We start from the raw sequence: 14,810 nt of genomic DNA, 5'->3' as shown, positions 1-14,810 counted from the left end.
TAACCTCAACACCTTTCTCAAGAAATTCCGGAGGGTCTTTGAAGAACCAGGGAAGGCCTTTTATGCTGCTTCCAAACTCCTTAGGCTGCCACAGGACTTGCAAACCCTGTGGAATTATGCCATTCAGTCCTGCACCTTGGCATCTGAGTTAAAGTGGAACAACGAGAGCTTGGTGGTGGTTTTATGGCAAGGGTTGGCACCCCAAATTAAAGATGAGCTGTCGGGTTGGGATCTTCCCTCATCACTGGATGACCTTATCAACCTTTGGATTGACATTCAATTCCAGAAACAAGCCCAGGAATGACAATCCTCCTGCAGGATGGTTGGAATAACACCCACTTTCCAGAGACCTCCCCATCCTCCTACCAAAGAAGCTCCACTTCTGGATTCTGGGGAGCCTATACAACTAGAGCGCTCCTCCATCTCAAAACAAGAAAAGCTAAGATACAGGCCTCTGAACCTGTGCCTGTACTGCGATGAAACTGGACATTACGCTTTCAAGTGTCCTAAGAAGTCAGGAAACATTTGAGCCTAGCTCTGGCTGGGGAGACAGCGCTAGGTTCTTCTGCTTGGCCTTCCCACACTCACTACTTGGTTCCAGCTCTGTTTCACCTGGGACAAGAAATCAAGATCTCTGAGGTTGTCATCAAATCAGAAGCTGGAGGAAATTTAATTGATGAGGCTCTTGTATGGCACTTTAACGTTCCTACCTGGGACCTCCCTAAGGCTGTGCCGGTCTCCTCGGTGTTTGGTAATATACAGGGACACCTAAAGGCTAAGATGACTCCCCTTTGCTTGACAGTTGGGGCTTTCCACAGGGAGACTATTGCCTTCCATGTGCTCCAGACTTCAGTTTGATAAAAGGGTTCCTTAATGTCTAGTGTTTGATACATATTTTCTATACTGCCTTCTCTCCCTTGGGCATCAGGCAACATATAATAATAACAAAGGGGCCATTTTACTAAAGGCCGTTATTGTGCAAGAAAAGGCTTACCGCAAAATTAAAGCATTTTTAGTAATTTCTCTGTTGTCTCTGTGCATTAACTATTTTTAAGAAATACTTTTGGATGGGGGGGGGGGGGCATGTCGTAGGCAGAGAATGAATGGTCCTGTGCTTTCCAGCTAGCGTGTTATCATGCGTACTGGATAACTCAGAGGTGCTAATGACTAGATTGGTGCATGACCTGCATAAAAATATTTTTAAAAATCTAAAGTCATGCTGGGTAAAATCTGGGCTTAGTGTGTGGGAAACTCCCACATAAAACGCGCTAAGTCCAGACTTCAGCGCACTTTAGCCCAGATTTGAGCCCAATGTTAATAAGGTAATCAGAAAGATGTAAAACAACATGCTACAGAAGGTAGATCTGTAAACAAAAGAAAAAAATTGCAATATATGTAATTTCTCACAGTAGCTATATATGCAAAATTATAACAAATGTATTCTGACCTAACATGGGTTTTGCTTGAACAGAACTATGAGATTGTAAATGGTGGGGGGGGGGGGGGGGGGGGGGGGGGGGGGGGCGGGGGAAAGGGGGTCGATATTCAACGCGATTTAACTAGCCAGAAATGACTTCTGGCCAGTTAAATCACTTATCCGGGCCTAACTGCTTATATTCAGCGGTGCTTAACAGGTTAGTGCTGCTGAAAATATCGCTCAAAACCAGCTATTTTGGGGACATTCCAGAGGCACAGTCAGCAGTTAACCAGCCAAGGTAACAGTATAAATAGGACTTCATAAAAGTCAGTCCTATCTTTATGCAGTTCCCCATAGCCAGTTAAGGGGGTCTTTTACTAAAGGTTAGCTCAAGTTATCTACAGCAGGTCCCATTTTATTCCTATGGGCCCTGCTGCAGATAACTCAAGCTAATCTTTAGTAAAAGACCCCCTAAGTGCTGAATATCACACTTAACTGCCTATGTTTTTGCTGGCTTCGTAAACCCAGAAATTTAGGGCCCCTTTTAAAAAGCGGTATGCCCAACGCAGGCTTACTGCTCACCAGAGACGAAGCCAGACCTTGGCGGGAGGGGGTCCATAGCCCAAGGTTGGGGGGGGCACATTTTAGCCCACCTCCCCCAGCCACCGACCCCAACCCCGCTGCCGCAAGGTACACCCTCACCTGCTTTAGTCTTCTTCAGCGCCGGTCTCCGGCGCATTCGCTGATCTGTGCTGTGAGTCCTGATGTCCTGCCATGTCCCTCTGAAAATTTGCAGATAGCTAGTTGTGGTGCATTTAACTAGCCAGGTGACAATCACAGCCAGTTAAATGGTTTTGAATATCGGGGGGGTCCAGGTGTAAGGGGTGGAACAGAGCCCAGCATTGGCGGTACTCATTGACTGGGCATGCACACAAGAGCTGTACCTACTGCACAGCTCTTGTGGGCATGCACCAGGAATGTTCCTCCCCCTTTAACGTCCAATGCTCAACACTAACAGTGTGCATATAATTTGCATGATGTTAGGGTTAAGTATTGGTGTTTTCATTGTGACAACCTGTATTTTCCAGCACTGTTCCCTATAGTGCCGGAATTCTGTACACCTCCCCCTCAGTTAACACCTCTCCTCTATCTGTAGAAAATGCCCTGTCTCAATTAGTATCTCCTCAGAACAGTAACTGGATATAAAGCAACTAACTCACAGTGCTTCAGCCCCTAAAATAGTTCCACCTAGTGGTCTTACAATAGATTGCACTCCCTTTAATATAATAAGCTTTAAATTATTCTGTAAGTATTGCCACACACCCCTTTGCACCTGGCTGTTTCCTCCTCTTTTCTGTATGCTTTATAAACACTCGATATCACCGGTTACCTTTTGCTGTACCCATGAGCAAGTGTTTAACACAAGTAGAAATAAGCAGCTACTGACGATAGAATCTGGCATTTCACATACTCTGAAATAACTCAGCAAACAAAGTGATCCTTTTACTAAGCAGTGCTAAAAAGTGGCCTGCACTATGTTAAGAGCATGGGTTTCCCATGCACTGAGGCCACTTTTACTGTGACAGTAAAATGGCTGCATTTTCCCCTTAATTGTCACACACTTATTTCCTAGTTAGTGATTTAGTACATAAGTACATAAGCACCGCCATACTGGGAAAGACCAAGGGTCCATCAAACCCAGCATCCTGTCTCCGACAGTGGCCAATCCAGGCTTCAAAAACCCGGCACCCCCCCCCCCCCCCCCAAAAAAAAAAAATTAATAATGTTCAATGGACTTTTTCCCTCAGGAATCTGTCCAAACCCCCTTTAAATTCCGTAAGGCCAATTGCTGTCACTACATTCTCCGGCAACGAGTTCCAGAGTCTAATTACACGCTGAGTAAAGAAAAACTTTCTCCTATTTGTTTTAAATCTACCATATTCTAGCTTCATCTTGTGTCCCCTGGTTTTGTTGTTGTTTAAAAGTGTAAACAATCGCTTCACATCTGTCCGCTCTACTCCGCTCATTATCTTGTAGACTTCTATCATATCACCCCTCAGCCGTCTTTTCTCCAAGCTGTGCTACCTGATTAGCACAGGGCATGCCTGCTCTCTGCCTCCAAACACACCCCTGTGCTAAAGAATATTTTTTAATTTGTAGTGCAGGATTGGCGCTCACTGATCCCAGAACTACCGTGAAATGCCAGAGCATATCCCGTGGTAGTGCCTTTTTAGCACTCGATAAGCATGTGTTAGTGCTTAGTGCCGCTTTGTAAAAGGGCCTCAATGCTATTAAAAAATAAATAAATAGAAGAAGCTCCTTATTAAATTTGTGAAAATTTTAACCAAAATATCCACTGATTGACTTTAGGCCCAAATCCCTTATCGCTCCCAAAACTGTCCTTAGGTCCTCACGTTCAGTTGGGTTTTCAGGATATCCACAGGGAGCATGAATGAGATAAATTTCTATATACTAGGTCGCCAACATATGTAAATATATCTCATGCATAGACATTGCCTATAAATATACAAATCAACAATATTTTTAACTTAACATATATTTTGTTGATAATTAAACTAACAAAGTAACTCTTACATAATCTTTATTAAATACTATAAATGCATAAAAAATTCTTGATCACATGTGACTCGTTCAAAACATGCATAAACATTAAAACTACCCCAAAGAACAGTTCTGCTGCAGGATCTTTAATACCAACTCCAGTTGTTCGGTTTAAATGTTGGAATCCTATTGAGTTCATGCGTCTTGAGTGAAACTCCAAAAAGAAACAGCAGTATTGCTCACCTGATGCAATGCCAAATTGTTCTCCTAATATCCAATCTTCAGGGAACTTGGAGTAGATATCAAACAGTATTCTTCCTTCCAAAGAGATATAAATCTCTAAACCAATATCACTAGCAACGTTTCGCTCAGTCTATATCATTTTCAAGGTGAACTTGGTCTCTAAATGGCCCATGTTTCACAAGCGCTTCAACCTAGAAAAGAAAAATATATATAACCCAAAACATACTAAATCCTAATCTGAAACTCAAAAATCTAAATAAAAACAAACATACCATCTGCTATCACAGGTAGAGACCTGCAGACACCTCTGCAATGCCATCCCGCAGTACGAAGGACGCTAACGCATGCACAGCACAAAATCATCATTTTTAAATGTATAAGGCTACCCGCCCTAAAGGTGGAGTCTAGAATCTCCCAGACACCAACACTGACCAGTCAACCTCTTTATTGAGCCCATTGGGCTCCACTATATCCCACATAAAAATTATTTTTTTCCTTCAGACAAAGCTTTCTCACTATTTCACCACCAAAATTAGAAGCCAGTTGCACTAAAACTACAAAATTGCAATTCACTCACTCAATGATTCTTCTCAAGCCAATGTGCCACCAAGGGCATCTCTGTTTTCTTCATACATATGTTACTCAAATGCTGTGCTACCCGAACCTTCACCATACGTATAGTCTACCCAATATACCACAAATCACAGGGGCATGTGATCGCATAAACTACTCCTACTGAGTCACAGTCAGTAGCATCATGCAACAAGAAGAATTTATTTAACTTGGATATCCAAATTTTATCTTTAGTGAGGGCATGCTTGTAATAAATACAATGGTCACAAGCCCTGTGTCCTGTTCCATCTAAACTCCACCTTCCCTTATGCCCTCTGTTATATAACATTTCTCCCAAATTGGGTCCTCTAGTGTAAGCGAATTGAGGGGGTTCCTCAGACACTTTAAGCAGAGATAACAGAGGCCAGTGGTGTGATATAGATCGCTGTATTGTCTGGGACTGAACATAAAATGGTAAAACACACATGTAATTCTAGAGTTAACCACTTTCCTGGCTGGTCTTTGAGCATGATTAACCCTCTTTAGAGCTCTCTTAATAATTTTCCTAGGATATCCTCTGGTACTAAACCTTGTAAACATTAAACATTTTGTTGCCTATAGTGATCATCTTGAGTGCATAGACGTTTTATCCTCATAAATTGCCCTACTGGCATAATATCCTTTAAACATAATGCAGTATCATATTATTGTCGGTGGGTTTCCTAGAGGCATAAGTGGAAAGACTACCTTGAATATAATTGATCACTGTATCCAAAAACTCTACCTGAGATCCCCCTATATGAGTAATAAATTAAATATTGGGGGTCACACTAATTAAGATAGTCTAAAAAACAGTGTAAATCATCCTTTCCCCCCCCCCCCCCCGGCCCAAATAAGGAAAACAATGTCAATTAAATGTTTCCAGGCTACAATAGAGGTGGCATAGTGACAGGTGTAAACAAATTTGGCTTCAACATTGGCCATATATAGGTACACCACAGTGGGAACAACTGTGACTCCTATGGCGACCCCTTTTATCTGACCATAAAACACATTCTATAAAGAAAAATAATTATATTTAATAACTAATTGAGCCAGCTGTAATAATAGACTTATCAACCCGCCAGATATGGGTCTAGAATTCAAAATCCGTTATGTTAAGGCCAAAGCTGAATCTTGAGGAATATTGGTGTAGAGAGATGTCACATCTAGAATAACTAATATGAGATCCTGTAGTTGGGGCAGTACAAATTGTTCTAAAAACAACAGCAAATGGGAAGAATCCCTAACAAAGGATGGGATATCCAGTACTGCTGGCTGTAAATACAAATCCAAAAACTGTGGCAAGGGTTCAAACAAAGACACTCGTCCTGACACTATAGGCCGACCTGGAGGGTGCTGTATGTATTTATGGATTTGGGGTAGAAAATATATAGAGGGGATGCATGCAATCTCTTTATATAAATATTTGAACACTTTAAGAGAATTTTTAGTGCAATTTTTATGTGGGATACAGTGGAGCCCAATGCGCTCAATAAAGATGTTGACTGATCAGCGTTGGTATCTGGGAGATCCTAGACTCCACCTTTAGGGCGGGTAGCCTTATACATTTTAAAATGATGATTTTGTGCTGCACATGCATTAGCATCCTTACAGTGGGTCGCCATTGCAGAGGTATCTGCAGGTCCCTACCTGTGATAGCAGATGGTGTGTTTGTTTTTACTTAGATTTTTGAGTTTCAGATTAGGATTTAGTATGTTTTGGGTTATATATATATTTCTTTTCTAGGTGAAACATGGGCCATGTAGAGACCAAGTTCACCTTGAAAATGGTATAACCTGAGCAAAACGTTCCTAGTGATATCGGTTTAGAGATTTATATCTCTTTGGAAGGAAGAATACTGTTTGATATCTACTCCAAGGCCCCTGAAGGTTGGGTATTAGGAGAACAATTTGATACTACATGGACTCCCTTGATAGGATTCCAACATTTAAATGAGTGACTAGAATTGGTATTAAAGATCCTGCAGCAGAACTGTTCTTTGACTTTGGGGTTTATTGGGGTAGTTTGAATGTTTATGCATGTTTTGAAGGGATCATGTGCGATCGAAATGTTTTTTTTATGCGTTTATAGTATTTAATAAAGAGAGATTATATAGGAGTTATTTGGTTAGTATAATTATCAACAATATGTTATGCATAGACATTGGGGATATTCTGGATACGTCATCGGGTCACAAAATCTTAAGGGGAGGTTCAGAAGCAACAATATCATCAGTTCAGAAGGTTGAATGTAGCTTCTCATTCCTTTGGTATGCTAATTTAACAACAGAATTTTGTGGAATACTAATTGGAAAGCTGTTTTACAGAACTTCCAGTGTTCAGCTGTAAGCACATTTGTAACAGGAATGTCTCGTTTGAAAAGAACATCTCAAGCATGTTGGTTTCTTCACATCTGTTGCCCATCAGTTTGTATGCTTTAATTCCAACAGGATTTTACCAGCATTCCACAGGCTCAGTTTAATATCATTGCTGGATACTATTGTTAAGCCAATGTTTCTACTCAGAATAAACAAGGAATTCTTTGTAAATAAAAGTGCATAGTTATAGAATTTTAGATACATGCTTGTGAAGATAAAAAGAAATTCAGACCATACCCTGTAAGAACACTAAAATAATTCTAATGAACCATTCCAGAGATAAAGTGAGATGAGGGGAGGTGCATTTTGCTCCCTTTAAATCTTTGCAGCATGTCATAGAACATGTGTTACAGGAGAATTGCAATGCTTTTTCTTCCCTTTTGAACAATAAACCTATTTATAGTAAGGATCAAAAGGTTAGTTGCGATCCCTACAGAAAGAAATATATTTCTTTTTATTTCCAGTGGAAATATGAAACAGAAATTTGTACAAGATGATTCTAATCCCACTGCTTCAACATTTCTTTCCATACCTCAGCAGACTTTTGTTCCAGTCTTCGGATTTATTACCACCTCCTTCTGCCTCCAGAACATAGACGATTAAGGTCAAATGGAAATATTAACATTTTGTCTCTTCTCTGAACTCTGAGGCCATTTGTTTATGGAACACACTGTCCTTTGTTGTACAAATCAAATACGTTACCTCCATCCATTCACAACAGCACAGCTTTCATGTATTGATTTGAGAGTCCTGCATCATGTATGATTTCCTCACCCAGACTTATTTAGTCATAAAACAATAAAGCAGTGAATGGATGACCTATAGTACTCAACATGTAAATTTTTTTTTAACATCTCCCCCCCCCCCCCCCTCCTTGGGGTCCCTGCTCATGACCTGTTTAGTCATGCGTGATAAAAAGAAGAATGTTTTGTACTAATTCCCGGGCCATTATTTTGCTGGTAAGTACTGCACAGAAAAGTATACCTGTAACCTACACCAGTGCCAGATGGTAACTTAAATTCCAAAAACTGGTAAACTTCTTGAATGCCTATGGCCAAAGAAAATAAGTTGATGATTAAATATAAGGCTGTAATTTTTTATGCAAGATGTTCAGGGCCCTGTTTACTAAAGTGCGCTAGCGTTTTTAGCACAAGCTAAAATTTAGCATGTGCTAACCATGTAGACACCCATAAGAATATTATGGGCATCTACACGGTTAGCGCACGCTGATGCTTAGCACACACTAAAAGTGTTAACGCGCCTCTAGCACAGCTTAGGAAACAGGGCCCATAGGGTCAGATTCCAGAATGGTACTGCTGTATGCTTGTTGAACATTTCCTTGATACCTATTCAGCCCTATACTTCTGCTCATCCTGACAGCGTTTGGAATTTTCGAGGCAAGGTTTACACTGATGAGTACAGAATGAGGAAAGTCCCCCTGATCAGGGCTGCTGAGAGGGGGGGGGGGGAATTCCCATGGCCTGGTCTCCAAGGGGGGGCCCAGCTTCTTCTTTCAGCCTGCTTCTGGGTTTGCCCTCCCTTGCTCCTGCATGTCATCCAGGACCCGGACGATTGCATTAGCGCGATGTCGCATTAACGCAATCATCTGGGTCCTGACTCCCGGCACGGCGTTCTGACTCCCGGCACAGAGAGGAGCAGGAGAGGACAGATCGTGGGACCAGGCACGCAGGAAACGGCTTGCCGGTGCCAGGCGTGCCCCCCCCCCCCTTGGAGGCAAAGACTGACAGGTAAGGGGCAGGCGGGAGCAGCGGTGCGAGTAGGGTGGGGGCAGCTTGAGTGGGGTAGGCAGGTTGAGGCAGTCCAGTTCTGCCCCGGGCTCAGCTGTGTCTCTCAGTGGCCCTGCCCCTGATGAACCTGATCCATAGCATTCATTTCATTCAGTCTTTTTTCTGCCCTATACCACAGTCTGTTCCCCTCCCCCCAGAGAGTAAAACAAGTTTACCCTTACTGCTTCAGGTATCTTGTGAAATTACATTTTTTGGCAAGAAGCAGATCAGTGAAATGTTGAGCTATGCCAAAAACAAAAGTCTGATGTTTAACAAGGGATTCCCCATTCTCCGTTGTCAGCCTTTTGGGAATTCATAGATCCAGGGCAGCTGCAGGTAGCTAACACTTAGGCCCCAATGCTCAGAAGTAAACGAGGATGCTAGAGGCCAATAGTGCCAGACTAGTACCCGCATTTACTAGCGCACAATGCACAGAAACCATTACCTTGGGAAAGAAGGAGCTCGCAAAGGAACAGTACAAATAGGATGCTAATGTAGTCAAAAGGATGCACATGGGGCATTTCCTATTTCCTCCAGTGCTCAGAGAACAGTGCGAATGATCAAAACTTTATGTCAGCTCAGAGCTGGCATTAGATGACTGGACAGCAGCAAAACCAGCAGCTTAAGTCAGAAGCAGAAGATCGGGAATAGGTGGGGGATCTGCCAGACACGGACTGAAGTCCGGTGTCGGCCCACTCTCCTCCTCCTTGGGGAAACTCTACTGCGTCTGACTTTCACTCCTGTGCGCTCTTTCTCTGCCAGCCCTGGGATGGGGAGGGCTAGTAAATCTTACCTCAGGTCAGGAGAGGTCTTCTTCCTCTACAGCTGGGCTAGATCTCAGCCTTCTGGAGGAATTTTAAAAGTGGTCCACATCCACCTCTTCCCCCTGGCCATGGCTCCCTGCTCCCCAGTTTGACCTCGCATCAGCACAAGAGCTGCTCTTACCTCACAACTCTTGTGCACATGCGCCGGGCCCATTCCCCCTTCTTTACTTCCTAATGCTCAATGCTAACAGCGCACCTATATCTGCATACCAGTAGCACTGAGCATTAGGGAGCTGTTTTGCCACGCTGTTCTGGTGTTATTTTTTCGACGCTGTTCCATACAGCACCAGAGTGTTGATCATCAGTTTTGAGATACCTTACTTGCTTCCCTCCTACAGCTAGTCAAATGTCATTCCAGCCCCCAAAATGTAAATGCAATTATAAGAAGTAGCATTTTCCCCTGGCCTTTACTCTCAGTTGGTAAAGTACTTGAAATTTCTTGCATACCTATCTAGTTAACAGCATGTTTACTTTTAATCAGCACATCATTAGGATTAGCACAAGCCATTGCTCCAAGCTCATTTAATGAAACTTAACTGTGTGCTTTAGAGATGTGTTCTTTTTTTTTCCAAGCCAATTATTAATTTGCAAGAGCAGACTGTAGAAAGTAATATGTCAGGCCTAACAACAGCTTTCACTTCATCATTCAGCACGCTAGTACAGACATTGCATTTGAATGAAATTTCCCCTTTACTGCAATGTTTAGAAAAGTGCCAAACAGCCTGGCAATTCAAAGAACTAGAAAGACCATCCGCTGTGTAGACATACTAGAAAATTATATTCTTCCTTTTGTCTTACAGAATAAAAAAATTCCTAATATCTGGTTATGGGCTTTGGTGTTTTAGTGCCATTTCTCCCTTTAAAATAATAATGGGAATATGCATTAAGAACATTTACAAAACCCATATATTTACCATATTTCTCCATAACTATGTTAAAACAGCAGACACGCACTCCTATGGCTTTTATAGAAGTACCCCTCTCCTGCCCCAAACAACCAAAAAATGTGTTTATGGGGACCACAGAAATATTTGTGATTTAGGGAACCTTTTACTAAACTATGCTAAAAAGTGGCCTGTGGTATCAGTAGCGCAGGGCTTTCCAGCACACGGAGGCCACTTTTAGCACGGCTGTAAAATGGCTGCAATTTCTGTTTTCCCATTGATGACCACTTACTAATTCCCCAATTAGTGCATGGCCATTAGAGTATGAGCCCAGACAGTAAGGGCTCAAATGCTAACCCTGCACTAATTGGGCAGCGCACGGTGATTTTTCCATGCTACCTGATTAGCGCAGGGCATGCCTACTCTCCACCTCCAAAAACACCCCATGCTAAAAAAAGTAAAACCTATTTGTTAGCACACAGGTAGCGTACGCCGACCCCAGAACTACTGCGGGATTCCTGAGCAAATCCCATGCTAGTGTCTTTTAGCATGTGGTTAGCACGCATTAGTGTTTCTTAAAAGGGCCCCTGAGTTAATAAAATAATCAGAAATGCCATTCTGAATGATATCTACTGCATAATTAAATTAGGAAACAACATTTTATTATGATTCATTTCATAAATAAATCTTTAATAAATTGAATATAAAATTAAAAACATTTACAATTTATTCCAGTATTACATTTTTCTCCTCAAAAAAGCTACAGTTTTCATAAATAAAAACATTCAGTTTTAAAAACAGCTGACTTCTGTTTGCTGTTAGGAAAGAATTGGTACAGGATAGCTGCCACAAGAAAACACTCACAAAAGCATCCACCTCTGCAAGGCACTTTAGCCTCCAACTGTACAAGATGAAAAAGTTTCAGATCTTCAACTAACAGAACGTATAAAAAAAAAAAACAATTCTCAAGCAAAAAGAAATATACTCATTAAATCACATAATTTACAAACAGGAAACATTACAGTTAAAAATAAAATATGCTCCGAACAGAAGCAATCAATTTGCTCCACTATTATGAAGCTTTAAATAATTGTAAATCACTGTTGTAACAAAGTCCAACCTCGGAGTGCACTTTGTAAGTATGAAATGTCTTTAACCTTGTCCCGTAAAAGACAATGCACCATTTCCCCACCAAAAGTTCATCTTCTATTTCATATTCCCTCAGCTTGCAGCAGAGTTATGTGTGTATCTGGATTGCTTATAGTTAATCCCTAAATTTGTGAATGTCATTAAAGAGCCTGTAGTATGGATAGGCTTCATTTGTCTGTGGACAGTTGTAGTTGCATCTGCAGGACTGAATCATCATAACATTCTTGGTGAAGGTCTCTCCGTCCACACAGCGGAAGCGGATCTTGGCTGTCCTGGTCTGGTGAGGGGTGCAGCATCTCCCATCCACGCAAGAACCACAGTATTTAGGACGGTATGCTTTCACACTCGAGCATCCTGCATATGTAAATTTCACCGGATCTTGGGATTTTTTGGTCTTGGTGCATTTCTTTCCCTTCTGTAGGAAAAGTAGATAATAAACACAGACTGTTAGTATAAATTATCACCCCTTCATAGTTCTGAAAATGAAATAAATGGCAAGCTAAACGTTTTAAAGTGAACAATTGAGGAAAAATAAAAAAAATTATACCTTAAGGTTAGTGTAGGCTTGCTGTTCACATGGTCGAACTTCACAAATTTGTGTTTCTCGTATTAGTTTGCAGTCTGGATTGTCGTTGGTGACTCTTGTAGAGATACCAGTTCCACAGGTTTTTGAACACTGGGACCATGAAGTTGTTTGAACAATGCATTTTGGATGCTCAAAAGACTGGCTGTGTGGCTGACTTCTAAAAGCTACAGAACAAAAGAATAAAAAAAAAAAAGACATACAAACATGAGATACATATTTCTTCATTCTTAATCTTTGTGGCATTTCTTCATTAAGGAATATGAAATGCAGTGTCACGTGCATCATCTTAGATGTACAAATATATTGTTTATTTAACATTAAGGGATTAGGTGTCTGTCTACACTGACCTAAAACAATGCTAGATTATGCTAGCTGTACAGTGACACAATTATACTAGTGGTGATTTTCCATTCTTCAGTCACGCACCTGGTAACATTTTTAGTCCTCCTTTTACTACAGCAACAAATTCATTTTTGCTTGTTAATTCGCCTTCTGAAGCATCCAAATCAAAAGCTTGGTTGAAGAAATCTTGTAACTCTTCCAAAGAGTCTTTAGTCTCATCACAGACCCATTCTTCACAGCACTGTCCAGGAATTTTGACCAGCCTTGGGTTTGGGCAGCCCAAGCTAGGGAGAGATAATTCTTGAGGGCACAGAGGAATGCAACCCACAGCTCCATCGATACATGTGCACTGATGTTTACAGTTTGGCTGGAAACTTTCCCCATTCTGGTAGATTTTGGAGTTGTATTCACAAGGCCGACCTTCTAACTTTGCTGCAAAGAACAAAACAATGGGGAAATTAAAAATCAGCCAGACTATTGTGTGAACTATTTCTGCTCTGTTAAATTCAATTTCTAGCTCAGTTCCCTGGAGAATCCAGGCTAGAACAATAAGTTAGTCAGGAATCACTTTTCCTTATGCACTCTTAGTTGAGCCCAGACGTCGAATTGCATTCCAGACTGTTGAAATCATAAGCCATTCTGCCAAGCTACTGACAACAATGAATAACCATACAAGGGCTCAGCATTACTAAACTCTGGAACTACAGGGGCTATGGGGTTCATGAATTATCTATCCATCTATCTAATGTAGCCAAACCATATGCATCTTACCTCTGCAGATCCCTTTTAGCGCGCTGGAACTAGCACCAAAATTGCACTCCAGTCCCTTGGTGTGATCACAGGGTTCGTGCTTACTGCAATCTTCATTCAGCTGCTTAGCGCATACTTTACAGCAACCACAGCCGTCCAGAACCAAGCCGACTCCGGGAGCGCATCTTTGTACGGTCAAAGGACAATGGCACTCACTGGGGCAGGAAGAAAACACCTGCGAAAGAGAAAGCAAACAGAACGTTGTACTATTCACGTGCTTTGATAGGAGACTTACTCCAACACATTTTTAGTGCTTAGCTCGACAGTCCCTCCCAACTTCAAATCGTGTAAAGTTTCCAACATTGTTTATAGCAGCTATACAAAGAAACCAACTTTTGTTGCAATGCAAGCAGCACTAAACATACCAGGTGGAGTAATTGAAGGAGGAAAATGGCGAAAAAGACCGATCTGCTCATGGCTGCTGAACTCTTCTGCTGCTCTATGTCCACTGTAAGTTTGCAGGGATGTTGGTGTAGCGCGGGCTGTCAGAGTCTGTTGAGCGCCAGTGACACCACCTCCCCTCTGGTCTCGGCCGAACTTTGGAGCGGTCTGAGGGAAGCTCGCGCTGCCACCGCTTAAATAGCCAATAGCCGCGTGCGCCTCCCCTGATGTCACCGCTGGCTGGCTGAGGCAGCGTTCTGAAGCATCCCAGGAATGTTCCTTGGCGCGATTTTAATCCAAGTACCTCCCAGTCTAAATTTCACTTTTTGTTTTTTTGGCTCCCTCGCGTAATTAAAACTAAGTTCAGCCTTTTCATTTCGAACCCATTCTCATTCATAGTGAGTTGTTATATTTGTAACCTGGTTTTATTGTTTGATCTTTTTTTTTTTTTTTAGTTCAACCATAATGATTTTTTAGTGGCTACTGGGGGCGAGCCTGGGGGTATGGTGAGGACAATTCTAAATATGCATCACTGGAGTTCACCAATGAGCTCTAGTGCTGAGCTGATCATAGTAACGTACATAGTAAATGACGGCAGATAAAGACCTGTACGGTCCATCCAGTCTGCCCAACAAGACAAACTCGTTTACATGGTAGGTGATAACTTTATAAGTATACCCGAGTTTGATTTGTCCTTGCCTTTCTCAGGGCACAGACCATAGAAGTCTGTCCAGCACTGTTCTTGTACAGTTCTGAAGCTAACGTCGAAGCCCCTTAAAATCTACACTCCAGCCCATCCCTGTCTATTCATACAATCATGTAACGATCATACAGCCCAAGTGACCTCAACGAAT

The 14,810-nt window shown here is 41.9% G+C and overlaps 1 protein-coding gene across 1 annotated transcript; it reads right to left on the bottom strand.

The window, feature by feature from the left end:
- Positions 1-11,357: 11,357 nt before the first annotated feature.
- Positions 11,358-14,115, bottom strand: CCN1 (cellular communication network factor 1). The gene is made up of 5 exons (XM_030206807.1): positions 13,941-14,115; positions 13,537-13,750; positions 12,850-13,197; positions 12,385-12,587; positions 11,358-12,252 (listed from the first exon to the last, which is right to left on the bottom strand). Exons 1-5 carry the CDS (start codon positions 13,989-13,991, stop codon positions 11,953-11,955), a joined length of 1,116 nt encoding a protein of 371 aa, XP_030062667.1. The 5' UTR covers positions 13,992-14,115; the 3' UTR covers positions 11,358-11,952.
- Positions 14,116-14,810: the final 695 nt, after the last annotated feature.

This window comes from Microcaecilia unicolor, chromosome 6, assembly GCF_901765095.1.
Source record: "Microcaecilia unicolor chromosome 6, aMicUni1.1, whole genome shotgun sequence".
In the NCBI taxonomy this organism is placed as follows: Eukaryota; Metazoa; Chordata; class Amphibia; order Gymnophiona; family Siphonopidae; genus Microcaecilia; species Microcaecilia unicolor.
Note: the sequence above shows the minus strand (reverse complement) of the source record. Positions and strands in the feature narration are given on the sequence as shown.

Excerpts from the sequence above, each read along its gene's own strand:
- CCN1 (XM_030206807.1), bottom strand. The coding sequence starts at position 13,991 with ATGAGCAGATCGGTCTTTTTCGCCATTTTCCTCCTTCAATTACTCCAC. Across the intron at positions 13,198-13,536 it reads GCTAAAAGGGATCTGCAGAG|CAAAGTTAGAAGGTCGGCCT; the intron begins GTAAGATGCATA and ends TGTTCTTTGCAG. Across the intron at positions 12,253-12,384 it reads AAGCCTACACTAACCTTAAG|AAGGGAAAGAAATGCACCAA; the intron begins GTATAATTTTTT and ends CTTTTCCTACAG.